General features: G+C 64.1%; 4 protein-coding genes across 9 annotated transcripts; 1 reads left to right on the top strand and 3 right to left on the bottom strand.

Annotated features, from left to right (window-relative positions):
* Positions 1 to 1368: 1368 nt before the first annotated feature.
* On the bottom strand, positions 1369 to 8212 carry LOC116575238 (ly6/PLAUR domain-containing protein 2-like). Of its 4 annotated transcripts, none has more exons than XM_032316506.1 (4): positions 8074 to 8212; positions 6886 to 7005; positions 2139 to 2258; positions 1456 to 1824 (listed from the first exon to the last, which is right to left on the bottom strand). In XM_032316506.1, exons 1-4 carry the CDS (start codon positions 8132 to 8134, stop codon positions 1568 to 1570), a joined length of 558 nt encoding a protein of 185 aa, XP_032172397.1. In that variant the 5' UTR covers positions 8135 to 8212; the 3' UTR covers positions 1456 to 1567. The 4 variants fall into 4 exon arrangements, with proteins under 4 accessions (XP_032172398.1, XP_032172397.1, XP_032172400.1 ...); XM_032316509.1 differs by having other exon boundaries at positions 1605 to 1693; XM_032316507.1 differs by lacking the exons at positions 6886 to 7005; positions 8074 to 8212 and adding an exon at positions 2643 to 6200 and having other exon boundaries at positions 1369 to 1824.
* LOC116575237 lies at positions 7005 to 15143 on the top strand. The gene is made up of 2 exons (XM_032316505.1): positions 7005 to 7372; positions 14250 to 15143. The coding sequence occupies exons 1-2, from the start codon at positions 7338 to 7340 to the stop codon at positions 14842 to 14844; spliced, it is 630 nt and encodes a 209-aa protein (XP_032172396.1). The 5' UTR covers positions 7005 to 7337; the 3' UTR covers positions 14845 to 15143.
* Positions 15144 to 15850: 707 nt separating this feature from the next.
* Positions 15851 to 19654, bottom strand: SLURP2 (secreted LY6/PLAUR domain containing 2). Its single transcript, XM_032316469.1, has 3 exons — positions 19574 to 19654; positions 16289 to 16381; positions 15851 to 16013 (listed from the first exon to the last, which is right to left on the bottom strand). Exons 1-3 carry the CDS (start codon positions 19635 to 19637, stop codon positions 15877 to 15879), a joined length of 294 nt encoding a protein of 97 aa, XP_032172360.1. The 5' UTR covers positions 19638 to 19654; the 3' UTR covers positions 15851 to 15876.
* A 1093-nt stretch (positions 19655 to 20747) lies between these two features.
* On the bottom strand, positions 20748 to 26453 carry LOC116575208 (ly-6/neurotoxin-like protein 1). Of its 3 annotated transcripts, none has more exons than XM_032316466.1 (4): positions 26287 to 26453; positions 24809 to 24966; positions 24497 to 24598; positions 20748 to 24306 (listed from the first exon to the last, which is right to left on the bottom strand). In XM_032316466.1, the coding sequence occupies exons 2-4, from the start codon at positions 24858 to 24860 to the stop codon at positions 24110 to 24112; spliced, it is 351 nt and encodes a 116-aa protein (XP_032172357.1). In that variant the 5' UTR covers positions 24861 to 24966; positions 26287 to 26453; the 3' UTR covers positions 20748 to 24109. The 3 variants fall into 3 exon arrangements, with proteins under 3 accessions (XP_032172357.1, XP_032172358.1, XP_032172359.1); XM_032316467.1 differs by lacking the exon at positions 26287 to 26453 and adding an exon at positions 25818 to 25923; XM_032316468.1 differs by lacking the exon at positions 26287 to 26453 and adding an exon at positions 25699 to 25788.
* Between the last annotated feature and the right edge of the window lie 1087 nt (positions 26454 to 27540).

Genomic DNA, 27540 nt, shown 5'->3' on the forward strand with positions numbered 1-27540 from the left:
GGGGCTTGCTGACCAGGGCACAGGCCTGGCCCCAGTGGGGTTTAAGCGTCCCGCGTGTGGATGACCTCCCGTCCTGCATTCTCTGTGACCGCATGTGCCCCCTCCTCCAAGGCCCCAAGTTTCCCCTGCTAGTGTGAGCAGCTCCGGGCAGCACCGCGGCCACCCCAGGGCCGGTCCGCCCAGGGCCCCGTGTGCGGCTTCCCCAGCTCCTGAGGCACACCGGGCTGTGCAGGGCTGGGAGCTGTTCTCAGGCCTACAGACCTCAGGGGCTCTCCTCAGGTCAACTTGGCTGAGTTGGCTGGGTGGGGGGGGCGGGGCGGGGAAGTGCGCAGCTCTGGCGGGGGAGGGCCCTGCAGCCTGGCGCTCAGGCGGTGATGGGCAGGGGCGCCCTCTGCTGGTCGTGCCGCTGCAGTGCGGAGGCCCCGCAGGTCCCTGGGGCCACCTGCCTGCTTCCCCCAGGACTGGGGTGGCTGCCGAGCCTCCCACCGGCCCACCCTCCTCATCCTGAAGAAGGATCCTTGTCGACCCCTGGAAGCTGAAGCCAAGAGCTGCGGTGTCCCCATGGGGAGGCCGTGGCCTTGGCCCCTCGCCTCCAAACCCGGGGCCGCTAGAGGCTCTCAGGAACACTGGCCATAATGCAGAACCTGGAAAGGGCCCCGCCCAGAGCGCTGGTGGGCATTTGGGCCTGGAGAGGGGAAGCCGCAGGCTCTGAGGCTGCTGTGTGCGAGGCGTGGCTCCCCCACCTCCCTCCTGGGCTGCCGAGCCTGGTCATGACCAGGGCCAGCTGGGGGTCATCGTGAGGGGAAGGCAGGAGTCTGAGGCCAGCCTGGGGGGCCACGGCTGCCCGTCTCCTGGCTGGGAGGGCTGCTGCCGGACCCACAGGGCGCAGAGCCCAGCGCTGGCCCTTGGGGTCTGGGGCGAGCGGGCAGGCTCCATGCACACTGTTCCTTCCCATTGCAGCTGTGCCCGCGGCAAGGACATGGTGGGTCCCTTGTCAGGGGAGGTGACCGAAGCCCGTGGAGATGTGTGGGTGTCCGCTGGCCCAGAGGCACCCCACCCCACACGCTCCTGGGACGCCCAGGCTGGGCGGGCAGGCACCCCGCTCTCTTCCCAGCTTCCCTGTGCTGGCCCCGTAGAGCTGGGCATGCCCACCCTTGACTCCAGCTTCCTTCCCACCCCGGGAACGGGGGGCGGGGTGGGGGGCGGCTTGATGCCTCCGGGGCTGAGGGGAGACTCTGGGAGTAGGGGCAGACTCCCCTTGGGTTAAGGCACTGGTCCTGCTCTGAGGTGCCGTGGGACTGGTTTGCAGGAAGGCCAGCCCGGGATGCCTGTCTCCCCCGGAGCCTCCGGTTCCCGTTCTGTGAAATGAGTCCAAATGGCCCTGGGTGAGAAGGAAGGCCCGGGGCCCGGAATGTGCCTGACTCAGCCCGTCTCTCCTGAAAGCTGACTCCGTGCGCTGTCGGCGCCCAGGAAGGAGAAGTGGCCTCTGCCTCGTCTTTATTTATCCTCTGCAAGGGTGGGCGACAGAGGGCCCCTGGCAAAACTCGTAGCCCTTGGGGTCCGCGATTCACCTGAGGCTCGGGGAGCTCAAGGAAGCACGTGGGTAGAGACGATCTCCGGTGGCGCTGGGCCCTTCAGGGAAGGAGGCGGCCGAGGACCGGGGCCCCCGGCGGCTGGCCCCCAGCCTGGTGCCCTGCATGGAGTTGCACAAGTCATAGAAGCAGCAGTAGACGGGGTGGGCGATTCCTATGCTGTCGGGGTCGGTGGCTATGCAGGAGTTGGCGCAGGAACGGGTCACCTTGGGGCTCTGGTTGAAGGGATACTCTGCCGGGGGTGGACAGGCATCAGAGCCCGCTCCTCTGCTGCCTAGTGCCCTCCCCACCTGCCCCAAATTTCAGGCACCTGCTCCAGCCCTTTTCAACTCTGCCAGGGACACCCCGTGACACCCCCCGCCCAGGCTGGGCCATGCTGCTCCCTCCAGGTGTCTGTTGGGGCATGCCATGCAGCCTTGGGGGGGCCTGGAGCCCCGAGGCTGATGCAGCCCTTGTGCACCCCAGAGCCAATCCGTGGGACCTCCACCGCTGTCCCCCAACCCTGAGGACCGTTTGGGGAAGGTGACCACTGTGGGCCGGACTCACCCGACTCCACCTGCACCAGCACCGTCTGGCAGGCCGTGGCCTCCGGCTTGCAGCGAGTGACGTTCTTACACAGCGAAATGGTTGTGGGCTGCTCGCATGTGAAGCATTTGAAGGCCTCACCTGGGCGGGGGAGGGGGCAGACCTCATCACCCGGCCTCGGGGGCCATCTGGGAGGCTGGAGCAGAGGCCAAGTGCGGTCTAGCCCCTGGGCATACCCCTCGGATCCACCCCTGCTTGACTGAGACCCTTCCAGGCCCAGGGCTCCGGCCAGCGGACCGAACGCCGCATTCCTCCACTGAGCCTTGGTTTTCCTGCCTAGAAAATGGGGACTTGAAGCCTGACCCGAGCAGAGGCTCTCGGGCCCAGGAGGCTGATGTAGGGCCAGGGAGGTGAGCCTCGGGGGTGCCTATGAAGGCCTGCCCCAGGGCCTGAAGGGCCTCCTGCCCACTGAGGAGGTGGGCTGAGTGAGGCCAATGACAGGTCCCTCCCAGCCGTCCCGCTCACCGCCACGCGCGCTGGACGCTGCAATAAGCAGCAGTGGGAGGGCAGCCCTGCACCAGGCCATCTGCCACGCTTGGAAGCCAGGACAGGCAGCACCAGGGCCGCCTCCGTGGACACTTATACCCTGCCCGCCCTGCAGGGCCTGCCAGGGTGGTGGCGAAAGAGGCATGTGAGTCAGCCGGGCGGCACGGGGTAGCAGTGGGAGGGAGCGGGCGGGACGGTGGGCAGGCGGGCAGCGTCACGCCCAGGCCCTCAAGGCGGGGGACCCCCATGGCTGGAGCCTGTCTGGTGCCGGCCCACGAGGACGCTGCCCAGGCACCAAACGGGGGCCTGGCTCCTTCACACCCAGATGTCCTCCTCCTGAGACAGGAGCCCCCCAGAGCACAGGCCCAGGGGCGGGGAATCGGGCCAGGTGCAGAGGAGGGTGGGCGCCTGGTGGGGTGGGGATGGTGTCACAGGGGCTGGGATGGGCCCCCCAGGCTCCTCTCGGGCTGACGGGTGTGGGCTCCAGGCAGACCCCACAGTCACTGCCAGCCCCTTCCCTACAAATGATCAAGCCTGAGCTTCCCGATTTTAGGCCCCAGACAACAGGGCTCTGCCCAACCCCTGCCTCCTGACCTAACGGCCTTCTCCGGCTGTTCACGGCCCACCTCTCACCGAGGCTTCCCCGCGCCCGCACCTTTGTTCTCTGCCTCTTGGTGGGCGCCCTCCCGGGCCTCCCGTCCTGGCCTCAACTCTTCCCCGTGCTGGAAGGTCCAGGCCAGGCGCCCCTCATCCAGGTATCTTCCTGGTGTTCCAGACCCTCTCGTTTCTCTGTCCCCGGACGGCCTAATGGGGGGTGGACGGGTGAGTGGGTGGGGGCGGGGGGCGGGGGGGCGATGTTTGAGGAAGTGGCTGGGTAGAAGGTGGAGGGTGTGGCTGGGGCCAGCGTGCAGGGGGGAGGGAAGGAGGGGGCGGCGGTAGACGGAGACGAGCCGCTGGCCGGGCAGGTGGCTGAGGACAGATTGTGAGTGTGCTGCAGGCTGGGTGTGTGGACGGCGCCCGCTGTCGGGTGTGGAGTCGCCCCCCAGCCTCCTGGTGGGATGAGTGCGGGGAGGAGCGGGGACCGGCGCTCAGGAGGTCCTGGTTTGGGTCCTGGTTTCGGTCTTGGCTTTGCTGCTGGCTGCACGTGTGGCCTTGAGGTGACTCCTTTGCCCCTCTAGACCGCACTCCTGGGGGAGGATGAGACTAGGGACCCAGGGCGGTTTTGAGGGCAGGTGTGATGGGGCCTTGTGACTGAGGAAACAAAGGGAGGCCCTGCTTGCAAAGGGAGAGACTGTGGTTGCTGCCAAGCCAACAGCCTCACATGGCAGGTGCGGGCGCGGACAGCAGCCGGGCGGCCCTTCCCCAGGGCCTGGTCCCGCGACTGCGCCCCGGATGTTGCAAGAGCAACTGGGGAGTGTCTAGTGTGGAGTCTGACAGATTGAGTGGGCCCTGGCCCCACCTGACCTCCTGTGTGACCAGTCTGCTCACGAACCCTCCTGACCCCCTTTCTTTCACCTGCGAACCAGCCAGAACGTCCTGTGCCTCCAAGGGCAGCTGGGAAGGCAAGGGGCGGACGAGAACCGGGAGCAGTGGTGGGCGAGTGTGCCGAGAAGGCGGCTGGGGTGGGCAGGAAGGGGAGAGGCCCCGTGTGCTGTCAGGGGCTGCCTGGAAGGGCCCTGGCTCTGGCTTCGGAGGGGAGGAAGGCCAGGCAGGAGCAGCGACCAGGAGGGAGGGGGGCACACAGTGTTCCCATGCTTCCCTGGAGGGCTGTGTGTGTGTGTGTGTGTGTGTGTGTGTGTGTGTGTGTGTGTACTGGGTCCCAAACCAGGCTCTAGAGCTCTAGTGACCCTGCCATTCCCTTCACTTTTGTGAGACACACAGGAACCAGGAGAGAGGTGTGCTGAATTACTGGACGGGGCCTCTTCCGTGGTCAAGTCAGAGTTCAGAGCTACAACCCCAAACGAAGGCATCTTGCCAGCACTTGGCCGTGCCTGGCTTCCCAGTTTCCCTGCCATTCCCAGAGTCAGGGGTCTCTGGCAGGTGGTGGCCAGGCTGTGCGACCAGTCTGTGTTAGACACACGGTACAGGGCTCGCTGGGCTGCGGGGGTGTTCTGTCCCCCAGGATCTGGCTCAGGACCACAGAGTCCCTGAGATGGACAGGAGGCAGAGATGTCGGGTTTCTGGGGTCCCAGGGATAGCGGGCCTTCTGGCCATGGGTCTCCTCTCTCAGAGGCATGGGGTGTCCCTTGCCCCAGGAGAGACCTGCTTCAGGTCCTGGCTGCTGCTCTCTACCATCCAAGGGAAGGAAACCCCAGAAGGGGGGCGAGGGCTGACTGTGAGGGCTCTGGACTCAGAGGCCAGTGGGGATGAGCCAGAAAGAGGGCTTCCCAGCCCCAACTCAGGCTGGACCCCAGTGCTGTGCCCCCTTCCCAGGACCGGGCCAACTCACCCAGGGGTCCAGGAGGAGCTGCTGGAGCAGGAGGAGAGGGAGGAGGCGCAGGTCCCAGGGTGACTGGAGGCTCTCTCCTCCCCTCCCCCTCTTGCCTCCCTCAGGTGGTCCTGGGGAGGGGCCAGCACTGGGTGGGAGAGCCGGGGCCTGTCTTCCTCAAGTCCATGGCCCGCACTGTGTGTTTCCAGTACCACGTGTGTACGCGCATACGTGTATATGCATGTGTGTGAGCATCGAGTCTCAACCCAGATGCAGAGCTGGGAGCCCTCCGGGCAAGAGGCCTCCGGGGTAGGTGACTCCTGGGAGGGTGATCTGGAGGATTTGGTGCTGGCCAAGGTGAAGATGGAGCTCTGCATTGGAGCTTGGGCTGCCCTAGGCCCCCAGGGAGTGGGGCTCAGTGAGCCTGGAGAGGGCAGGTGGTGGGTATGCCCAGCAGCAAGCCCCGCCAACCAACAGAAGGGGACCATGTCACCAGGGCCAGGTGAGCAGGCAGTAGGCGCTTCACGGGTCTATGCTGGATCCCGGGCCACTCTGAGCCCGCCTGATCTTCCTTCCACCTGACTTGGCCTGCCCTCCTCTACCCAAACGATCTCCCAGTCATTCAAAGCCTGGCCTTAATGGCCCCCTCCTCTGAGAAGCCACCTGTGATCCGACCCTGGCAGGTGCAGTGCTGCCCTTGCCTGTGGGGTCCCGCTTTCTGTCCCACCACAATCCGCGGGGCCCAGAGAGCAGAGCCCTGCCTGGTTTCCTGCCCTAGTGCCCATCCCTGCTTAGCACATCTTGGGAGTGCAGAGGAGACAGGTGGGGGCAGCCGTGTGGCTGAGGAGAGCCCCAGAGAGAACCCAGAGGCCAGGAGGGGCAGGAAAGGACCAGGAGAGGAGGGGCTGAGAAGGGGTGGGGGGGGGACACAGGGTCGGGTGGAGGGAGCTGGACTCGAGGCTCAAAGCCCTCCCCGCCCTGGTGGGACAGGGCTGCCAAAAAGGAGATTCAGGAGGCCTGGTGCAGGAACAATGCTTCTTCCGGGACACTCAGGACTGGCTCGCAGGGGGTGGGGGTAGGGGTGGGGACAGAGGTGGCGGGGGCTCTAGAGGCTGAGGCTGCCCAGCAGGAGGAGCGCCAGCGCCAAGGCCAGGCCGCAGCCGCAGGCCAGTGCAGGGGCCCCGTCTATGTTGCAGAGGTCCGTGTTGCAGCAGGACACGGGCCGGGTCTGGCCGATGCCGTCCACGTCTGAGGGCACACACTTGACGGCGCAGGACTTGGTCACCGTGGAGTCCCCCACGAAGGGGTACACTGTGGGCCATGTTGGGTGTCCGGTCAGCTCGCGAGCTTCAGGGCCCCCACGTCCAGCCCATGACCCCAGGGTGGCGTGACCCGCTCCCCGCTCCTCTTTCCTTCCGCCTCTGTGGGCCGAGTGCGGGCTCCCAGCTGGCTGCGGGAGGCCATCCCTTTCCAGCGAATCCCCGGGCAAGGGGAGGCTTCCTCTCCGTTTCAGGAAAGAAAGGAGGAGGGAGGGAGGCCTAACTGCTGGGAACCAAAATCCCTTTTGCAAACAAATGGCTAAGGTGGTGGAGGCGCACTGTGCAGGGCCAGGTGAGGGTCCTGGAGGCTCTCTGACCCTGGGACCCCGGCCCCGCCACCGCAGCTCCCGCGGACCTATCGCCCCGCCCACCAGCTCCCGCGGACCTATCGCCCCGCCCACCAGCTCCCGCGGACCTATCGCCCCGCCCACCAGCTCCCACGGACCTATCGCCCCGCCCCCCAGCTCCCGCGGACCTATCTCCAGGGAGTAGAGGGTGGTCTTGCACATGGTCTCGTTGGCATTGCAGGTGGCGACGGTAACGCAGCTGGACACACCAGTAGGCTCATGACAGGTGTAGCATTGCAGGGCCTCCGCTGGGTAAGAAGGGACAAAGGACACATCAGGCTTGCCCTGCCCCTCCCTGAGCCCCCGTCCTGGAGGCCCAGGTTTGAGGGGGCCGCACGGTCCAGGCTGCTGGTGCCCAACGGCCCAGATTCTGGGAGGTGTCAGGAGGTTTGAGCTGTGGTCCTTAGAGACAGAGCGTGCCCCTGATAGGCTCAGCCTGCAGGGCCAAGGGGTGGAGGGGACAGCTCTGGAAGCATCGAGGTGGGGCCTGCAGGGAGCCAGGTGTCCTTGCAGGGTCAGGGAGGGCCTCAGTGTGGCCGGACACCCCCTCAGAATCCTGACCAGCAAAGAGCAGCATGCAATGAGTAACAGTGGGCACCGGGAACAGATAAGGAGGTGTGTGGGGTGCAGGGTGGGTCGGGCTGGGCCTGGGGCACCCACTGGTGCCAGATTAACAAAGGAGGGAAGAGCCACAGCTCGGGGACAGGGGCAGGTTGGGGTGCGGGCCGGCAAGGGCGGGGCCCCAGGGTGTGCTGCTCTGCGTCCCACCCACCGCAGGAGCCTGGCTGGCCTGACCGGGGCCAGCTGGTCCAGCACAGCCAAGGCCACAGGCTCCTCTACCCCCACTGCGTGTCACTGTGCCTCTGGTTGATCTGTTTCCCTTCTGGCTGGGGCCCCCACTGCCCAGCTCCTTTTCTGGCTGAATGTGGGGGCCCTGAGGGGCTGGGGCATCTCTCAGGTGTTCTCTCAGACCCCCGTGTCAGCCCCAGTTCCCAGAGCCTTCCTGGTCTCCCCAAGATGCCCCTGAGCCCTGCCTTCACATGGCCCCAGAATTGGGGAACATGGTTCTGCCCACGACCTCTCCAGCTGCAGCCTTTCCGGGGCGCCCAGGGCCCCTAGTGACATGCAGCTCCCCAGCTGGCTCCCAGAGCCTCTGCAGCCGCCCCAGCCCTGGGGGGGCAGCCCTTGGGGCTATGCCCTCCTCCCCCTCAAACACCTGCACCCTTCCCTGCGGCTCATCCTTGCTCCCCACCCCGCCTCTCCTAGGTCTCCCCGCCTTCCTCCACTCCCTGGGCCCCCTGCCCCGTGCCTCTCACCGAGCTCGCGGCCGCAGGTCACCAGCCCCAGCATCAGTAGCGCCAGCCGTGTCCCCCTCATGGTCTAGTCCTCACCCTGCTCTGCAGCACGCTCGCCTTCGGCCTGCCCGCAGGGACAGTGGACACCCAGTGCAGCCACCCGACCGGTCAGCCAAGCAGATTAGTGGGATTGGGTTTCTTGTGGGCGGCAGAGGTGCAGAGACCCGCCCCCCTCCACCCACTGGGGCCCCTCCCGCCTGCACTGGAAGCCCAATTCCTCTGTGGGGACTCCTCCTGCCTCCCTGTCCTCTTCCTCTTTCCTCTACCTCCTCACAGCCTGGGGTCCCTTCCTGGCCCTGACGGCCCCTCTCTGTGATTCGGGGCCCCCACCTCCCTCTAGGACTCCCTTCCCCAGGCTCCACGCCGTCTCCTTCCCCCTCCACCCCTACCCCCACCCTGGTTTCTGCCTCTGCCAGGCACCCTTCCCACAGGGGTCCCCAGGCCTGCCTCCAGGGCAGAGTCTGAGTCTAGTAATTCTGGGTTTGAATGCTACCAAGGGGGCCTGCAACCCCCCCACCCCCACCCCAGCTCCCTTGAGGGAATCTCACGGGGCACGGAGATACGGGAACAGACGGCTGCCGGGACAACCAGCCGAAGTGTACGGAGAGGCTCATGGGCACAAAGACAGGAAAAGAGCTGGGTCAACAGGAAGGTCCTGGGTGGAGGGTGGAGCTGGGGAGGGGCCAGGGTCACTTTGGGGACACTAGCCCCAGTGCCCACTGGAGGGGCAGGTACACCTTGGTCTCTAAAGAAACCACAGGGGCTGCCCCTTGGGCAGGGCTCTCCTGGACCGTTGTAGGTCAGGCCATCGACAGCAAGGCCCTTGCCCAAGGCCCAGACAGCACCGAAGTGTGGCTTCAGCCGCGGCTGCCCCCCAACACACAGGCGCACACACATCCCCCCCAGAGTGCTTGCACTTCAGCCGCCCCAGGATGTTCTCTACCCGTGACCCAGTCACACCCCTCTAGCAAGCCCACAGCTGCCAGGGTGAACCCCAGGGTAGGGTGGGGAGGGCTGTTGGCAGGTCCCAGGGCCTCTTGCTGGGAAGTCAAGGCCATGGAGTCCAGACTCACTTGGGGCCATGTGGCAACCCCACCCAACTCCTCTGTCTTCTCCCAGAGGGTCCAAATCTTACTCCCCTCCAAGACTCGGCTCCTGCTTTTCCTGTCACCAGGGATGCCCGTTCCTCCCACACCCTCCCGTGGCTGACATTCTGTCTGGGGACTCCCCCCTCCCCACCCCACAGCGTTCATGCGGTCCTTGGCTTTCCTTTGAGATCAGCTCCATGTGGGAGCTGACAGGTCCTGTGCCCGTCTAGACACTGGGTGGGGGCTGTGGGCTGGGTGCGTGGCTTCCCGGAGCGCCCAGCCTGGGGGAGCCACCTGCCCTGCTGGATCATGCTTTCCTCACCACGGCTCTGGAGACACGACACTAGCACACAACACTAACAACTGACTCTGCTTCGGGCATAGGATCGGACGCTCCTGGCAGCTGCTGACTTGAGCAGGTCACCTTGCGCGGGCTGGGGAAACGCAAGCAGCAGCCGGGCTTGTCTGATTTCACACTTGAGCAAGCCGCCACGCTGCTGTTGGCGCTGACGCGGATGCCGTTAACGGGATTAGACACCCACCACACACACCCTAGCTTCCTCCTTCCGTCCAGTCCAGCCCAATTCCATTGCTGCAGCCCGGACCAAGCCCAGCTCCTTGTGCTCAGACCCAAGGGCCCCACCTGTGCTTTCCATGCAGAGCACACCCCTGGCCCCTGGGCGTTCACCCCTCCTATAGTTTCTGTCTGATCCCTGGGCAGCCAGGCTGAAACTTAACTGCAAATTTGCACCTGTCTACTCAGGTCGGGGAGGGATGCGGCTCAGTCAGAGTTTGGGTGGGCTCTGTCTAGGATGCCTCCATGCTGAGAAGCCAGCCATCCCCCCAGTCCTACTAGGAGCCTCGAGAGTGCGACAAAATCAGGGCCCATCATGTGACCAGAGTCAGGGCTCAGAGTGTGAGTAGGTCAAGGGTCAGAGTATGAGTAGGATCATGGCTCAGAGTGTGACCAGGGTGGGGGTCTTGAGGGTGATCAGGGTTAGGACTCAGAGTATGACCAGAGTAAGGGCTCAGAGAGTGACCAGGGTCAGGGTTCAGTGTGTGACCAGGGTCAGGGTTCATCATGTGAACAGGGTCAGGGCTCAGCATGTGACCAGGGTCAGGGCTCAGAGTGTGACAAAGATCAGGACTTGCAGTGTGACCAGGGTTGAGATATAGCATGTGACCAGGGTCAGGACTTAGAATGCCAGGATCAGGGTTCAGGATGTGACCAGGGTTAAGGTGAGAATGTGACCAGGGTCAGGACTCAGAGTATGACCAAGATCAGGGTTCAGTATGTGACCAGGAATCAGGGCTCAGAGTGTGACCAGGATCAGGGATCAGTATGTGACCAGGAATCAGGGCTCAGAGTGTGACCAGGGTCAGGGCTCAGTATATGACCAGGAATCAGGGCTGAGAGTGTGACCAGGATCAGGGCTCAGTATGCGACCAGGAATCAGGGCTCAGAGTGTAACCAGGGTCAGGGCTCATGACCAGGATCAGGGCTCAGAGTATGACCAGGATCAGGGTTCATGACCAGGGTCAGGGCTCAGGTTGTGACCAGGATCAGGGCTCAGAGTGTGACCAGGATCAGGGCTCAGTATGTGACCAGGAATCAGGGCTCAGAGTGTGACCAGGGTCAGGGCTCATGACCAGGATCAGGGCTCAGAGTATGACCAGGATCAGGGTTCATGACCAGGGTCAGGGCTCAGGTTGTGACCAGGATCAGGGCTCAGAGTGTGACCAGGATCAGGGATCAGTATGTGACCAGGAATCAGGGCTCAGAGTGTGACCAGGGTCAGGGTTCATGACCAGGTTCAGGGCTCAGAGTGTGACCAGGGTCAGGGCTCAGAGTGTGACCAGGATCAGGGATCAGTATGTGACCAGGAATCAGGGCTCCGAGTGTGACCAGGGTCAGGGTTCATGACCAGGTTCAGGGCTCAGAGTGTGACCAGGGTCAGGGCTCAGAGTGTGACCAGGATCAGAGCTCAGAGTGTGACCAGGATCAGGGATCAGTATGTGACCAGGAATCAGGGCTCCGAGTGTGACCAGGGTCAGGGTTCATGACCACGGTCAGGGCTCAGAGTGTGACCAGGATCAGGGATCAGTATGTGACCAGGAATCAGGGCTCCGAGTGTGACCAGGGTCAGGGTTCATGACCACGGTCAGGGCTCAGAGTGTGACCAGGATCAGGGATCAGTATGTGACCAGGGTTAAGGTGAGAATGTGACCAGGGTCAGGACTCAGAGTATGACCAAGATCAGGGTTCAGTATGTGACCAGGAATCAGGGCTCCGAGTGTGACCAGGATCAGGGATCAGTATGTGACCAGGAATCAGGGCTCAGAGTGTGACCAGGGTCAGGGCTCAGTATATGACCAGGAATCAGGGCTGAGTGTGACCAGGATCAGGGCTTAGTATGCGACCAGGAATCAGGGCTCAGAGTGTGACCAGGGTCAGGGCTCATGACCAGGATCAGGGCTCAGAGTATGACCAGGATCAGGGTTCATGACCAGGGTCAGGGCTCAGAGTGTGACCAGGATCAGGGCTCAGTATGTGACCAGGAATCAGGGCTCAGAGTGTGACCAGGATCAGGGTTCATGACCAGGGTCAGGGCTCAGGTTGTGACCAGGATCAGGGTTCAGTATGTGACCAGGAATCAGGGCTCAGAGTGTGACCAGGGTCAGGGCTCAGTATATGACCAGGAATCAGGGCTGAGAGTGTGACCAGGATCAGGGCTCAGTATGCGACCAGGAATCAGGGCTCAGAGTGTGACCAGGATCAGGGCTCATGACCAGGATCAGGGCTCAGAGTATGACCAGGATCAGGGTTCATGACCAGGGTCAGGGCTCAGGTTGTGACCAGGATCAGGGCTCAGAGTGTGACCAGGATCAGGGCTCAGTATGTGACCAGGAATCAGGGCTCAGAGTGTGACCAGGGTCAGGGCTCATGACCAGGATCAGGGCTCAGAGTATGACCAGGATCAGGGATCAGTATGTGACCAGGAATCAGGGCTCAGAGTGTGACCAGGATCAGGGATCAGTATGTGACCAGGAATCAGGGCTCTGAGTGTGACCAGGGTCAGGGTTCATGACCAGGTTCAGGGCTCAGAGTGTGACCAGGGTCAGGGCTCAGGTTGTGACCAGGATCAGAGCTCAGAGTGTGACCAGGATCAGGGATCAGTATGTGACCAGGAATCAGGGCTCCGAGTGTGACCAGGGTCAGGGTTCATGACCACGGTCAGGGCTCAGAGTGTGACCAGGATCAGGGATCAGTATGTGACCAGGAATCAGGGCTCCGAGTGTGACCAGGGTCAGGGTTCATGACCAGGTTCAGGGCTCAGAGTGTGACCAGGGTCAGGGCTCAGGTTGTGACCAGGATCAGAGCTCAGAGTGTGACCAGGATCAGGGATCAGTATGTGACCAGGAATCAGGGCTCCGAGTGTGACCAGGGTCAGGGTTCATGACCACGGTCAGGGCTCAGAGTGTGACCAGGATCAGGGATCAGTATGTGACCAGGGTTAAGGTGAGAATGTGACCAGGGTCAGGACTCAGAGTATGACTAAGATCAGGGTTCAGTATGTGACCAGGAATCAGGGCTCAGAGTGTGACCAGGATCAGGGATCAGTATGTGACCAGGAATCAGGGCTCAGAGTGTGACCAGGGTCAGGGCTCAGTATATGACCAGGAATCAGGGCTGAGAGTGTGACCAGGATCAGGGCTCAGTATGCGACCAGGAATCAGGGCTCAGAGTGTGACCAGGATCAGGGCTCATGACCAGGATCAGGGCTCAGAGTATGACCAGGATCAGGGTTCATGACCAGGGTCAGGGCTCAGGTTGTGACCAGGATCAGGGCTCAGAGTGTGACCAGGATCAGGGCTCAGTATGTGACCAGGAATCAGGGCTCAGAGTGTGACCAGGGTCAGGGCTCATGACCAGGATCAGGGCTCAGAGTATGACCAGGATCAGGGATCAGTATGTGACCAGGAATCAGGGCTCAGAGTGTGACCAGGATCAGGGATCAGTATGTGACCAGGAATCAGGGCTCCGAGTGTGACCAGGGTCAGGGTTCATGACCAGGTTCAGGGCTCAGAGTGTGACCAGGGTCAGGGCTCAGGTTGTGACCAGGATCAGAGCTCAGAGTGTGACCAGGATCAGGGATCAGTATGTGACCAGGAATCAGGGCTCCGAGTGTGACCAGGGTCAGGGTTCATGACCACGGTCAGGGCTCAGAGTGTGACCAGGATCAGGGATCAGAGTGTGGCGAGGGTTAGGGTTTAGAGTGTGACCGGGTTAGGGCTCTCTGCTGCTACTCCATCTCCGGACTAGGCTTCCTCCCCAGCCGTCTGTGAGTGGCCTCCTCTGGGCAGTGTCTGCAGGCCCCCAGGAAGGTAGTGGGGTGTCTGGCTCCTGCTCACCCGTTCCCCTGTGCGGGGCATCCCACAGAGTAGCCTGAATGCTCCATGTTTCTACACAGTGAAGAAAATGCGGGGAGTGACATTATCCCCGAGGCAGCCCTTCCGGCGGCACCCTTCTTGAGGGACCCCGATGTGGACGTGCCCTAATACACAGTCACCTGTGTGCCGGCAGACCTGAGGCTGCTCCCATCTGTGCTGGGACACCTGGGAACCCTCGCTGCCCCCCACCCCAACACTGCGCACTCCTTGTCACGTGATAGCGCTTCTGGTCCCTGCGCGCCACGGCCTGACCCTCCCAGGGGGTTTGCAGGAACCCTGTGAAAGACCCATCCGCTCTTGATGGGTCTCACGCCTCAAGACTCAGCACCCCTGCCTCGGGGCCTAAGTTGCTTCACCCGGTGCTTACCCAGGCCTCACCAGGCCTTCACATCGGGAGCCCTGCCTTTCACCAGATTCTCAAGCCTGGAGCAGGGGGGTTGCGGCCGTGTGGGTAGGCACTCCCTGCCGCAGGTGTCTGGTGACGTTTGGGGGCAGGCGTCGGACCTGCCGGTGAGGGCTGCAGCGCCCCACCCTGGGGCACAGAGGGGTGGCTTCCTGCCTGCCCTGAACCCCTCTTCTCTGTGTGCTCGCTCCTAGATGTGAAGGCTACTTTTTGGCTCTGCGTGGGGCTGACGTTCTTCTCGGGGGGAACCTGCTGGTGGGACCGGGCAGCACTCTTCACTGCGCCCAGGAGTGGCACGGCCGTGGGGGCTGCCTGCGTCACCTGCGCAGTCGCCTGCGCTCTGGTTTTGCGCAGCGCATCCTTTCCTGCGTTAGTGTGGTCGCGAACCTTTCTCAGTCTGGATGTGCAGTCCTGTTTTTCTTGCAAACAACGTTTTCTGTTTTTCTCTTTGAAATTTGTATCAGCTTTATTGGACGCGCGTCCCCTTCCGTACAGTTCACGCACGGAGAGCTGGTGTACTCACAGGTCCTGAAGCCCTCCCCAGTCAGGCTCAGGAAGGAGCCCTCCCCGCGCCCCAGTGCCTCCGCGACCCGGCCCCCCCGCGGGCTGCCAGCCCCACACCAGGGCTCTCCCAGCCTGCCCTGGCCGCCTGCCCGCCCCCCACCCCCGGATTGGCCTGTGCTGGGCGCTTCGCAGAAACGGGAGCGGAGCGCAGTTTGCGGTTCTCCGCATGTGGCCTCTCGCTCTCGACGTCTCACTCAGGTCTCAGCTTCGTGCCGCCGCCGTTAGCAGCGCGGGGTGCGCGGGTGGTGGGGACGCACCCCGCGGTCTGGACAGACCGGGCCGTCTATCCACGCTGTCGCTGTTACGAGGGAGGCTGGTGTGAGCGGTCACCGAGAGGCTTCCGTGTGAACTTGGGTTCGTCCGGCGCAGGTATGGGATTGCTGGGGGTCTCAGTTTTCTACGCCAAACACTTTAACACACTGTCTCTCTCTTTTTAACACTTAAATCTGTGATTCAGTTGCAATGCCTTTCGAGTGAGTGGGAGTGAAGGCCCAGAGCCGCTTTGGTTTTCTTCTTGGGGTGGTCAGCTACCCACCGCCTGTGCCGGGTCGCCCCCCGCCCCTGCACCTGCCACACGCCACATTAGCGCCTGCGCAGTCCTGTCCTTCCCGCGTGCCGTCCTCACCCCGCTAGCCCGAAGCCCTGCTTGTGCCTCTCTGTGGGGTCACTCTCTGCTGGGACACTGCCCCCCACACTGGGTGGCTGCACCATCGCACTGGCTTGTCCACGTTTTCTTTCATGGGACCGTGGTCAGGGTAAGGACGAGGCAAGGGCTGGGCGCTGTGCTGGGGGTCATGTGGTGGGGAGGAGCCACGTCCCCTGGCCGGTAGGGTCTTGGACCACTCCGCAGCTGGAGGCCGGCTGGAACCCTGATTAAAAGTTTCTCAGCATGTGGGGGCGGTGTGTGGGGACGTGCGTGGTTGTGGGTGTGGGTGCGGGGATGCGACTGCACCCGTGCGTGGGTGGGGGCCAGCTGCCTCCAGCCTCCCCCCTCACCTGTCTGCTCTGTTCCCTCCAGCTTCCCCTTTCCAGTTCCCCCAAAGGTCCCTTCCTCTGCCGGGGGCCCTCCCCCTTCCTCTGGACCACCCAGTGCCACCTCTAGTTCTTAGGACCTCCCGCTCTGAGCCCTGGGATGCTCGAGCAGCCCCCCCAGCCAGTGCCCCCTCTCAGCTGCCTGAGCAGCCTCAGCCTGAGGCTCCGGGCGTCTCTTAGCCCTGGGCCGGGGCGGGGTGGGGGGTGCTGAGGGTGGGAGGGCGGTCAGTCCGTGTTGCAGAGGCTGAACTGGCAGCAGACGATGGACACGTGGGGGCCAAGGCCAAGGGTAGAGATGTCCGGGCAGCCACTGTAGCACGATTTGGTCACCAGAGGCAGGTCAGCGACACTGAAGGGGACTCCTGGGGTGGACAGAAGGTAAACAGTGCAAGCTCCCTGAGGCCCTGAGCTGCCTGTGCCCCCGCCCTACCTGCCACCAAGCCAAGAGTCAGTGCCCAAACTGGGTGTAACCGGCCCCCTCCCTGGAGTCGTCTCCTGCACTGAGGTCAGTGGGTGCCCCTCCCACCCTGTTCCAGCCTCGTTGGGAGCCTGGACCAGCTCTGCCCCCTCTGAGCCTGGGTCTCCTCTCCTGGGCAGGGAGGGCACAGCTGGGCTTCCCCATGCATCCCTTACTCACGGGTGGCGATGCTGACGCAGTAGTTGGAGCCCCATGGGCATCTGGACGCATGGGTGCACCCTCCAAAGCCCTTGCACTGGTGACAGTTCAAGCCTTGAGCTGCAGCCGTGAGCAGAGGAGGGACAGGCCGGTCAGCCGTGGGCGGAGGGACAGGCGGATGGACGCACAGATCGAGAGGGACACAGGTGTGGGCAATGCCGGCCTGACAGCGCCCTCTCTTCCCACCCAGGACCCCCCCTCATTCTCAGGACCCTAGGCTCTCATCCTGGCGTGCGCAGCCCCTTAAGACCTTCTAGATAAGGGGGTGGGGAGGCCACCCTGTCCCAAGCCTCAGCCCAGGGCTGGCGCTCTGCCCTTCCATCCTGCGGGACCACTCTTCCCAGGGTGCAGGTGGCCAGGCCCGGGGCCACAGCGGGGTCGGCTGCAGCTGGAGGTGGCTCTGCTGAGTCCCCTGGCCCAGGACAGCATTGGGCTGGGGGGCAGGATGGAGTCTTTGCGGACTCTCTGTACGACACCCCCCACCCCAGTGGATGGCGTGAGCAGTGGCTTCACACAGAACGAGCTGGGGGCTGGGAGGTGTTGGAGATGGGGGAAGGTGGTGAGGGCTCCCCACGATGTGGCCGTGCCCATTTCCACGTCAGCAGAACCCTGAGACCCACAGGCTCCTTCGTTCTGGTGGCTGTGGTGGGGGGGGGCTCACTGGCCTCCGTGGGGAGTGGGAAGCCGTGGGGACAGGAGCGCCGGACGACGAAAGGGACCGGAGGGTGGCCGGCGCAGTTTTGTTCAGTGTTTCTTCTCTGAGGACAACCCGGAGGCTTTTGAAATACTAAGTTCATTCCGTAAATGTCTGGCCGATCTGCCCATCAGCACTGTCCTCGCACCGGGGCACGGCAGGGGCCTCTCTGTCCTTCGGCACCCCCTCCCCACCATGCCCCTTGCCTTGAATTTCCTCCCTCCCTGGCTGCCCCTCCTTCTCTGGTTCCTGCGCTCAGTGCCTCTGTCCGGGGTGAGCGCAGTGCACACCCGCAGGGGTCCCTCCCGCTGAGGGCAGGCTCTGAGCCTCAGGGCATCACAGTTCGGGGCGGGATCCTCCCGCCCCATCCATGCCCCAGTCCATCCTTTGGGCCTCTGCTGGCTGCCCCAGCCCCGCCATCACCGTCGCCCTGGATCTGCCCCGGATCAGCACACTTTCCGACCTGGGCCAGGGGGCACCGTGAGGCGCTGCACACTTTCACCAAACCCCAGTGTGCACGGGCACACACACGCACACCTGGCCAAGGCACATACACCTCCTGGCCAGCCCTGAGCCCTCTGCTCAGCCCCCGGGGTTGTGGGCAGCCTCCTCCCAGAGCCCCAGAGCAGTGATGGAGACGCGAAGTCCCCACCATGGGAGTGTGCCCAGTTGGCCCTGACGCATCGGCCAGCCCTGCAGAGCGATCTGAGACCGCGTGACCAGGGAAGGTGACAGCTCCTGTCACAAAGCTCATCACGGCTGCCTGAAGCCACCGGCACATCATGCCCGAGGATGGTGTGGTAAGCTACGTGTGCCACCTAATGGACAGACAGGGGACTGTCACCTGGGAAACGGGTGTCTCTGCCCCAAGGGAGCCCCTTGAGAAGTGCAGTTCCCGCCGCCCGCTCGCCTCTGCTTTCCTCTCTCATTCGCCCAGACGCCTCCCTGCCTCGCCCAGGCTCTTCCCTCTGCCTTCCTGGCAAGACAGGCCCCCCTCAAATGCCACCTCCTCTAAGAAGGCCTTCTGGATTTCCAGGCAGAGTTGATGGCTCCTCCTTTGACATGCCCCCCATGTGGCTGGTACCTCTGCCCCAGCCTGGTGGCAGCGTCCCTGCCCCCATGTGACCTTGCTCAGGGCTCCCTCCCCACCCCACCCCCTCCGACCTGAAGGACATGGGAGGGGTGTTTCACCCACTCTTCTGCGGCCCCAGAGCATCCCCGGCTGTACCTAGTGGAGGCCAGGAGAGCTTCGTGGAAGGGAGGGGGGAGGGGGGAGGGGGGAGGGGGGAGGGGGGAGTGGGAGGGGGAAGTAGGAGGGGGGAGGGGGGAGGGGAAGGAAGGGCCATCTGGGGGCAGGGCTGTGGCAGCAGCCGGCCAGGCTTGCGCCCTGGCCTCTCCCACTCTCCCACTCTGCACCCCGTGCGTTCCCTCTGACAGGGCAGGCGTGGGGACTGGGCGGGAGCAGGGAGAGGGCACCAGCAATGCTGTGGCATGTGCAGCGTCCCTGATCCGCTGGACCCCGGCGGAGCCAGAGGGAGGAGGGGCCTGTGACTTAGCGCTGGGGGTGACGAAGGCTTTCCCCACCCCTGTCCATCCACACTGACGACCCTGGGGCAGTTCTTAGGGTTCGCTGGTGAGACCCTCCCCACCGAACAGAGAGCCCGCAAGTGCCTGGGCCTGGGGTGGGGGGGGTTCCTTAAGGGGGACAGCAGCGGATCCCAGACGGCCCTGGGTGGAGCCGAGGCCCAGGGGCAGTCCAGACACTCCCCGTGCCCATCTCGTTTAGGGCCACGAGCCGTGAGGAAGATGCCTTCCCAGGCATGGAGGCAGGGGCCTTGTCAGGTGAGGGCTGGGCAAGTGGGGCCGGCTGTGGTTGGATCGGGCGTCTGGCTGGTTTCTTTTGGGGCTGTGGGTGGGTGGGCGGAGACGCCGTCCCCCATCTGGTGCGCTAGGAAGATGAGGCCAGGTGGGGCAGCCCCATTTGAGGCAGAGTTCCCCGAGAAGCCCTTAGACAGGCATTTGGTCCGCTGGGCCTGGAGCTGGACCAGACCTGGCCAGCAAGGGCAGACGTGGGCGCAGCCAAACACGGAAATAAATGGCCGGAGTGGGGAACTGGTGCCAGAAGGAAGCCCGAGCAAAAGGAGGAGAGGCCCGTGTCCCAGTCAGAAGAGAACCACTAGGGTCCAGAAGAGGGTGTCCTAGGAAACGGGCAGACCACGGAGAGCTGGAAGAGGCCCTCACTCAGTGTGGGGGTCACTGTTGCGTGGAGAAGCCTGTGGGGGAGCGGGCTGTCAAGCTCGGGGCAGGGCGCTGGGAGGCTGACGGCACTGTGGGCTCCGCTGACGGGTCTGCGGGTCCAGGAGGGGGTGGGGGAGAGCACTGAGTGCTATCCACACGCGGAAGGTAGGAGATGGCAGGTGGGGAGGGTCTAGAGCCCAGAAAAGGGGGTGGGGGGCAGGAATCGGGCTTCCCTGAGGTGACAAGCCCCAGCCCAGGGCTCGGTAGTGGCTGGGGTTGGGGGACTGGCTTAGAGCAGTGGGGACGGAGGTGGCCCTTGGACTCACCCAGCTCCAGGCTCAAGGCAGCGGCCAGCAAGAGCCCAGGGAGCAGCCGCATGGTTTCCTGGGTCAAGGCTGGCTCGCAGGTACCAGGCCACCGTCTTATATCGGCGGCTCCCGCCAGCTCTGACTCACCTGGCCGCTGACTCAGCGGAGGAGCCAGGCTGGGACCTGCCCAGCCCTCGGGCCCCAGACCCAGCCCTGTTTATCTCACAGACCTCTTTGTCCATCAGATGGCAGCGTGGGGACCAGGTAAGACCCCCTGGCACGGGGTGGACCCTCAGCTCAGTGTCTGGGTTTCCTGTGAGGACCTGGACCGAGGGTCCAGCACGGGCCTGAGCTTGCCCGTCCCGCTCAACGCGTCTGCGAAGCTTAGGGGTAGCCACAAGTGCCCCCCAGGGTGTCCGATGACCAGCTCCCCTCCTCAGAGCAGAACAGGTGCGTCCTCCGCGGTCCCGGCGGGGGAGAGCTGCCGGCCTTGCTAGGAGCGAGGAGGGCTAGTGGCCATCGCCGAGCTCACACGGCAGGGCCCAAGACCTGCGGCAGTGTGCCCGTGTGCCCTGTGGCTGGGAGGCGGGGGGAGGTGCGGGGAGCAGAGAGATATTTCAAGGGGTCCCGTGATGGGTGAGAGCCCAAAAGGGTGCATGTGAGAGCAGAAGCCGGACGTGCAGAGCGACCCGCCAGCCCCACCATTCTGCCAAAAGCCGTGGGGGCGGCGCAGAAGCTTATCCCCGCACAGATCCTTGTGTCTGCTCTGGACGCCGAGTGGCTTCGGTCCACCGCTCTATCGGGTGGGCTCCTTCCGGCTGGGAGCTGGGTGGATTCAGACCCTGCTCCCAGGGGAAGAGCTTTAAAAGCAGGGGTGGTAGGTGGGTTCCTGGGGTGCCGCCTGCCTCTCCCAGGCCCCCCTAGGGACTCCTCTCAGAGGGAGGCCGGGCGAGTCGGTGGGCCTGTCACTTTTCCCTGGAGCCCGGGGTCCTCGGCTTCTCGTGCCCGCCCCCCTCCCCTGGGTCACCCCCTTGTCCCATGCCAGCCCTGGCTCCAAGGACGACAGGACGAGCCAGGGCGAACTGGAGCCTGGGACCCACAGAGCCGGCACGACCAGCTGTGCGAGGCCAGGGAGGGAGCTGGCGCAGGCCGCGGCGGCTGCTGAGAACAGAGAGAAGGGTGGACAAGCGTATTCGCCCATTTATTCACACTCGAGACACCATGCGCCTCCCCGAGGTGCATGGTGTGAGCAAAGGAGGGCGCCCTGGCCGGAAGGCGGGTTCTCATGCCGATCAAGGTCGGGGCCAGGGCTACGGGGCTTAGTATGAGCTGCCAGGGTGCGGCACAGCCCTGGAAGGGCCCAGCCCTCGCACGTGGCACCAAGGGAAGAGGGGCCACCCGTCCATCCGTCCACCCATCTGTCCGTCCGTCTGAGGCCTCCTGTGTGCTGGGCCCGAGGCTGGGCACGTTCACCCACAGCCTCGGCCATGCTCCCGAGGCTCGGCTTGTGGGGACCGACCATTCCCATCTTACCAATGAGACAGCTGAGGCTCAGAGACGTGGGTGAGGACCTGCAGGCACCCCGAGTTGTGGGACCCAACAAAACTCATGGGAGGGGGTAGAAGACAGAAGGAGGCGTCCCCATTTCTTTGTACCCTTTCCAGCGGTAAGATGGGTGTTTAACAAATCAGCTGCTGCAGAGGGAGGTGGGGTGGTGGATGCCCCCCTCCCCTCCCAGCAGTGGGGCGGACACTTTGGAGGGTGCCCCTAAGGTCAGCGCCCGCAGTTCCGGCTGCTCAGCTGTGCCCCGAGGGGACCCATGGCAGGCGGCACCGAGACTGGGCTGCTTCCAGACTTGAGACGCCCCAGGGAGCTTCGAGGAGCACCTCTATTCCCGTCCGGGGGGTACTCGCTTCTGTTGGAGGGACCCGTCCCCACAGAGGACATGTCCACTGCCTGCGGGCAGCCTGGCAACCCCAGCCAGACCGGGACACAGACACAGGGCTGGACACCTGCCTGGGGGCCTCGTGGCTTCTCAAGTCTCTGGTTGCACTCTTCTCCTTCTAGAGCTCTCCTGACCCTAAGCTCTTGTATTTCCGAGGCACAGTTTGTTTTCAGTTTATAAAACCCCTCCTTGGTTTCCCCACCCCAGGCTCGGGGGTGCAGCCTCCTAGCCGGCGGGAGAAGACTGCTCAGTGGGGCAGGGGTATGGTGGCCAGGCACCCCGTCCCGATTTGTGCCTCACCTGTGAAGGGGCCGTGAGAATGGCTCACTCCTCGCAGGGTGGTCATGGTGTGCCAGTGGCCGGGGCACAGGGAAGCCAGACAGAGGTCAGCTCCTGTCCTCGTCAGTGTGGTCCCCACCGGCACTGCCCTTCGAGTTCAGTGTCACAGGTTTCCCACTATGGTCTGGGTCCCGTATCAGCTGAGGGCCTGCCAAGGGCTCTGTGCTGGGGTCTGGGGACAGCCCAGCCAGCCAGGGGGCTGTGGGAGCATGGGGGAGGGGTGTGGCATGGTCCTGCAGGCCGGGTGCAATGTTCTGGGTCTTGGCCTTGGGTCGGGTCACAGCGGAGGATGGGCAGATGGGGACAGAAGGCAGGTATAAGCACCCCCATACTGCGGCAAGCCCGGCTCCCTGCTCTCGGGGACCCCAGAACCCCAACGTGGCCAGGCAGGTCTCTAAGATCATCACCCACCGGGGCAAGGGGGGACTGACCCTGTGCTCCTCCCAGCTGTGGCCTAGGACGCCGCTGACCCGGGACAAGTCTTACACAAGCTAACAACTGCTTCCAAGCCTCTCCCACTGAGTCAGGAGGCCAAGGGCGGCTGGTGCTGCAGGCTCACGTCCACCCTTCCTCCTAGCAGGCTTCTGCAGCCAGAGGCCTGGGCCCGCCTTCCAGCCAGCTCTGTGGGCGAGCTGGGTCACTTCCCCGAGGCTGATCACTCCTGGGGGCTCCTGCTGGACCTTTGGGAACCGCGGCTGGGGTCCGGCTTGCTCCCAGCCTCCCCCAGGGAGCGCTCACACCGGACTGGGCTGCGGAGGACAGAGACGCCCAGGTCTCCGTGGGGACTGAGCTGGTGACCAGGTGGTCCTCGAGTGCAGCGCCTTCCGGCCCAGGATGAGGCCCATCTTCCAGGACGTTCTGGGAGGTCCAGGCAGCCAGTCAAGCCTGAGGACCCCGCCCGAGGGTCTCCCAGTCCCTTGAGTTCCAGAAGGGCCTGGGTGAAACTCTCCGGGCACACTGTCCAGCTCCACCCCCCCCCCCCCACCATGAGAGCCACGCTCTCGGGCCATGGGCTCCTGAGTCCCAGGGACAATCCCACCATAGAAGCATTTGCCACTGTCCTGCCAACTTAGGCCTAGAGAGCTTGAAGGGGCTCCTAGGCTCCTCTACGGACGCCGGAGCTGGGGACACTGGTCAGGTAAGGCCTCAAGCCCTGTGTGCCCTGGGGCATGAGGACATGTGCGCAGCCCGGCCCCACTGGCAGGAAGACGTGTTTCCCAGGCCACCCTTACCCAGCACGGTCCATGCTGGGCAGACTCTTGTTACCCAAACCAGGACAGGGATGGGGTTCACCTAGGCTGGGCACCCTTTAAATAATGCCAATTCTTGGGCTCTTGGGGGTCCCAATGCCCCGCCGGCTTGGGGGCACCAGCACGCCGCTCTTCACATCAAGGAGGGAGCTCTTCAGCCCCGGGGGGACCTCTCTCTCCCGGCTCAGGCAGAGTCAGAGGCCCCCCCGCACCCCCCCCCCCCCCCAGCTTGCTTCCCTCCCTGCCGAAAATAGTCCTGGTGTCAGCTCTGGGCTTCACCAAATATAGCTGCCCGCCCCCCCCCCCACAAGTGCCTGCCAGCCTCAGGCCAGGGTGGGGAAGGGGAGAGTCAAAAACGGAAGACTCCCTTACCAGGTTTCTGGGGGCGGGGGAGGCGCTCAGGGTGCTCTTTAGGTTGAGTCCACCCCCAAACCCCAGCCAAGGGGGGTTCCTGGCACTTCTACCTGGGACAGCAGATGGGGACAAAGGCCGGCTTCCCTCAGGCCTCTAAGCCACAGCTCCCCCGGGGCAGCTCCCTCAGTCAGAGGCACAAAGACAGCCCTCCTGGTGCCCCAGAAAGCCCTGCTTCCCAGGATGGCCCCTCACCCATCCTGGGTCCCCACTTGTCCCCCCGCGGCTCCCCACACTTCCTGGGTGGACTGGGGCGGAGCCTGGCTCCCAGAGCTGCCAGGAAGGTGGGCCAAGTCTCTCTTCAAATCAGTGTTCCTCAGCCAGCAGAGGACCCCAGCTAAGCAGCACACTTCACCAGGCTCCTCTGGGAGGGCTGGGCCCACATCGACCTTTCAAGAACAGAAGGTCGTGGTCTGGGAGCGAGGCCCAGCGAGGCCCAGGGTGGCAGGCAGGCGAGGGAGTCCCTCTAGCAGGCAGTGCTGGGGGTAGCTGGGTGGGGGTGAGGGGGGTGCAGCTGGTGGGGGGCGTGTGCGGGGTGAAAGGGAAAGGCTGAACCTCTCAGGACTTTGTCCTGGAGTGGCTCCTGGGGGGCGGGGTTTAGAGCAGACCCCAGAGGGTAGCCAGGAGAACGGGCGCCAGGGCCAGGGTCCCGGGCACGGCGAGGCCAGCGCTGTTACAGAGGTCGTACTGGCAGCAGGCGGTGGTGGAGGCGTGTTTGGAGTAACCGTCATACACGGTCTCAAAGCAGCTGGTCACGCAGGACTTGCTGACCTTCATCCTGGTCGGGGTGTAGTCTGCAGAGGGGAGGCAGGCGAGGGGCCAGGGTTGGTCCACCCTGGCCGGGTCTCCCCCAGCCGGGTGCTCCCACAATCCGAGGGCAGCAGGGAGCCTCCCTCCTCCCGGTCCCACACTGTCCGGGGCAGGGGAGGACAGCCCTCACACCCCCTCCCCAGGAAGGGCAGCAGGGGGCGCCCGCGGACTCACACGTGCGCGTGGTCATGCAGTAGGAGACCATGGCTGGGCAACGCATGGGGTTGAAGCAGTTCTCTCCATTGTAGGCGCAAACATGGCAGTCCAGAGCCTGGGCTGGGGGTCAGGGCATGGGGTGGGAGCTGGATTGGAGAGGCCCCTCCTCCAGCCCGTCAGACCCCAGGCCCTGTCACCTTCCTCAGGGCAGAACAGCTGGACGGAGGTGGTCAGGCCTTCTGGTCTCCCTCCCCATTTCTGGCCCACGTGTTCTCTCCCCCACCCCCCAAACAGGGGTCTGTGCATCGCTCTGTTCTCCAACTGTCTTACCTAGAGGGAGGCCCACCAGGGCTGCCAGGAACAGGGTGAGGAGGGCCGCCATGGCTGGAGGTAAGAGGACAGAGTGGAGTGGTGGGCTGGGCAGGGCACAGGGGGTCAGACGACCCCTGCCATCCGGGAGCTCCTGGTTGCCTCAAAGCACTGCAGCGCTGCACAGAGGCAGACAAAGACAGGTGGTCACCAGGAGGACTGAGGGACCCCAGGGGACCTGCGCAGAAGGGCCACCCTACCCAGAGTGTCAGGCTTCCTGAAGAAAGGAACATGAAAAGAGATGAGAAGGGACCAGGGTGGGGACATTCCAAGGGGAGAGGCATCCGCGAGACAGGAGACCTGTGGCGCAGACTCTCGGGGGTGGTCCATGCAGGGCCCCCGTGGGAGCCTGACACGCTGCCACCCCCATCACCTAGGGCCCTGAGTGCAGGACTGGGCCCCAGGGCTGGGTCTCTCCTCTCGGCTCCCCCCCCACCTTGCTCCCGGTGATGAGGGAGCAGAAGGCTAGCTGAAGAAGCAGAAGGTGACACCCTACAATCCCCCAACCCACTGCCGCCCACTCCTGGGGGGACATGTGATGTTCTTCCCAGAAGCTCCCAACTGTCTTAATGTTACTGTGCTTTGCTACGGGGAAATAACCTGGACAATGGCGAGGCCTCCAGTACCCTGCAGGTCCTCTTGAGCATATAAAAGTTCTTTTGAAAAACTCCCTTTCTCCATACCTCCCCCAACCCCATGGTACATAGTCATTTGCTCCTCAGGACCCCAGTGCAGCTCTTTCTGCCCGCAGCAGGTCCCATCCCTGGGCTTTAATAAAACCAACAATTTGCACCAAAGACCTCTCAAGAATTCTCTCTTGGGCACCGGCTCCAGACCCCACTCCACCAAACCTCATCTATATTACAAAGTCATGTCACTGGGGTATCCCTGAGTGGGTCCCCACTTCTGCTCCTTTCAGGGCCCAGGCGGGGGCCGCGCGTCCATGAAGACCTCCAGAGCCCCGCCCTACTTGGGCCTTCCAGGTCTGCGTCCCTGGCCGCAGCCGCAGCTCCGCGCAGTGCTGAGCTCGGGCCAGGCGGAGGGGCACTGGGCGAACAGCAGGAGAATAACTTCCCAGTTCCCCTACGGTGTCTGGGATGGAGACATCCAGTCTGCGGGGAGAGGCGGGGTGGGGGTGGGGTGCGGAATTTGGACTAGGACTCCCCTCCGCCCTGCGGGGACATTCGGGGCTGGTCGGGGTGCGCGTCCCCACCCCAGCGGACTAAATTAGACTCCGCCCTCCCCAGCACGTCAAACCCGCACTTCTTCAGGCCCCGTTTCCCAACAGCCGACTTCAGGGCGCCCGAGGCCTGAGCGAGGCCGAGCTGCGGCTCCAGCGCTTCCCGCCCCTCCCGGAGAGCTCCGCCCCGAAGATTGCGGTCCCCAGCCGAGGGGGAAGGTTTCGGGTGACCTCAACCGTCACCTTCAGCACACCGTACCTCCGCTGAGCCCGGGACTCCCCCGCGGCCGCTCGCCGAGCCCCCGGTCTGACAGCAGGATGGTCCGAGCGCCCCGCGATGACCACGCGGCAGTGCCCCTCGGCGGCCTGTGCGGCTGGAAGCCACCCGCCGCGCGTGGGCTCTCCGCCGGGGGCCCCGCCCCGGCCCGCCCCCGGCCGGCTTTGGGCCCGCCCCTGCCCGGCCCCGGCCCGCCCCGGCCCGCCCCGGGCCCGCCCCTCCCCAGCTCTTCCCAGTCTCCGCCCCGGGCTCCAGTCAGTCTCAGCCCCGCCCCTGCCCCGCCCCCTCTCCAGCTCCGTCCCTGGCACTATTTAGCCTCGGCCCCGCCCCCCCGCCCAGTCTCGGTCCTGCTCCGGCTCCACCCCCTTCCCAGCTCGGCCCAATCCTCGCCCCGGCTCCGCCCCCGACGCGCGTTCATTTTGGCCACTCCCCCAGCTCCGCCCACTCCCCGCCTCGTCCCAGGTCCGCCCCCGGCTCCGTTTCTTCTCGGTCACGCCCCAGCTCCGCCCAGTCTCAGCCCCGCGCCGGCTCCGCTGTCTCCGCCCCCGCCCCAGGTCGGCCCAGGCTCCACCCCAACGCCCCTCCCATCTCGCTTCAGCCGGCCCGCCGCCCACGGGGATTCAAGCCTCAGCCCCGGCGTCCGCGGCGTCCGCACCGGAGTGCGGCCAGACAGGGATCCCCACGCGATCCTCAGATGCGCGCGCGCCGTTCAGGAGCTGCCTCCACGGGGTCTGGCCGCAGCGACTCCGCTGGAGCTTCGGGCTCTCCCAGTCTCCTCCTGCTGCTGCCAGGTGCACTTGGACCCCTCCTCCAGGCCACCACGCAGGCCCTAGTCCTCGAGCCCAGTTCAGCGGAGGTGCTGCATGGAGCTGTCCCAGGGCGCAGTGACCCCTGGACCCGGCTCCCTGTTCAGCCTGCCTGGGTCCCTGCCTGGCCCTGCCTTAGCTGCTGAGTGACTTCTGTATTTTACCGAGCATTTCCGGCCTTCAGTCCCCGCAACGGTCCCTGGTCCCGTCTAGCAAAACGTAACGGCAAGACTTGACCTTGAATCCCATAACTTCAGGGCCCCTCCAACCATAGTATCAATATTAAATACCTGGTTTTTACTTACATAACTTCACCTCAACATTTAGCTTTTGTTCTGATTTAGGTGAAATTTAAGATTTTCATGGGCCCTAAGTTTTTCATTTTTTTTTTCTGATGCAAAAACACAACATTCCATTTGACTACATATAA

This window comes from Mustela erminea, chromosome 16, assembly GCF_009829155.1.
Source record: "Mustela erminea isolate mMusErm1 chromosome 16, mMusErm1.Pri, whole genome shotgun sequence".
Lineage (NCBI taxonomy): Eukaryota > Metazoa > Chordata > Mammalia > Carnivora > Mustelidae > Mustela > Mustela erminea.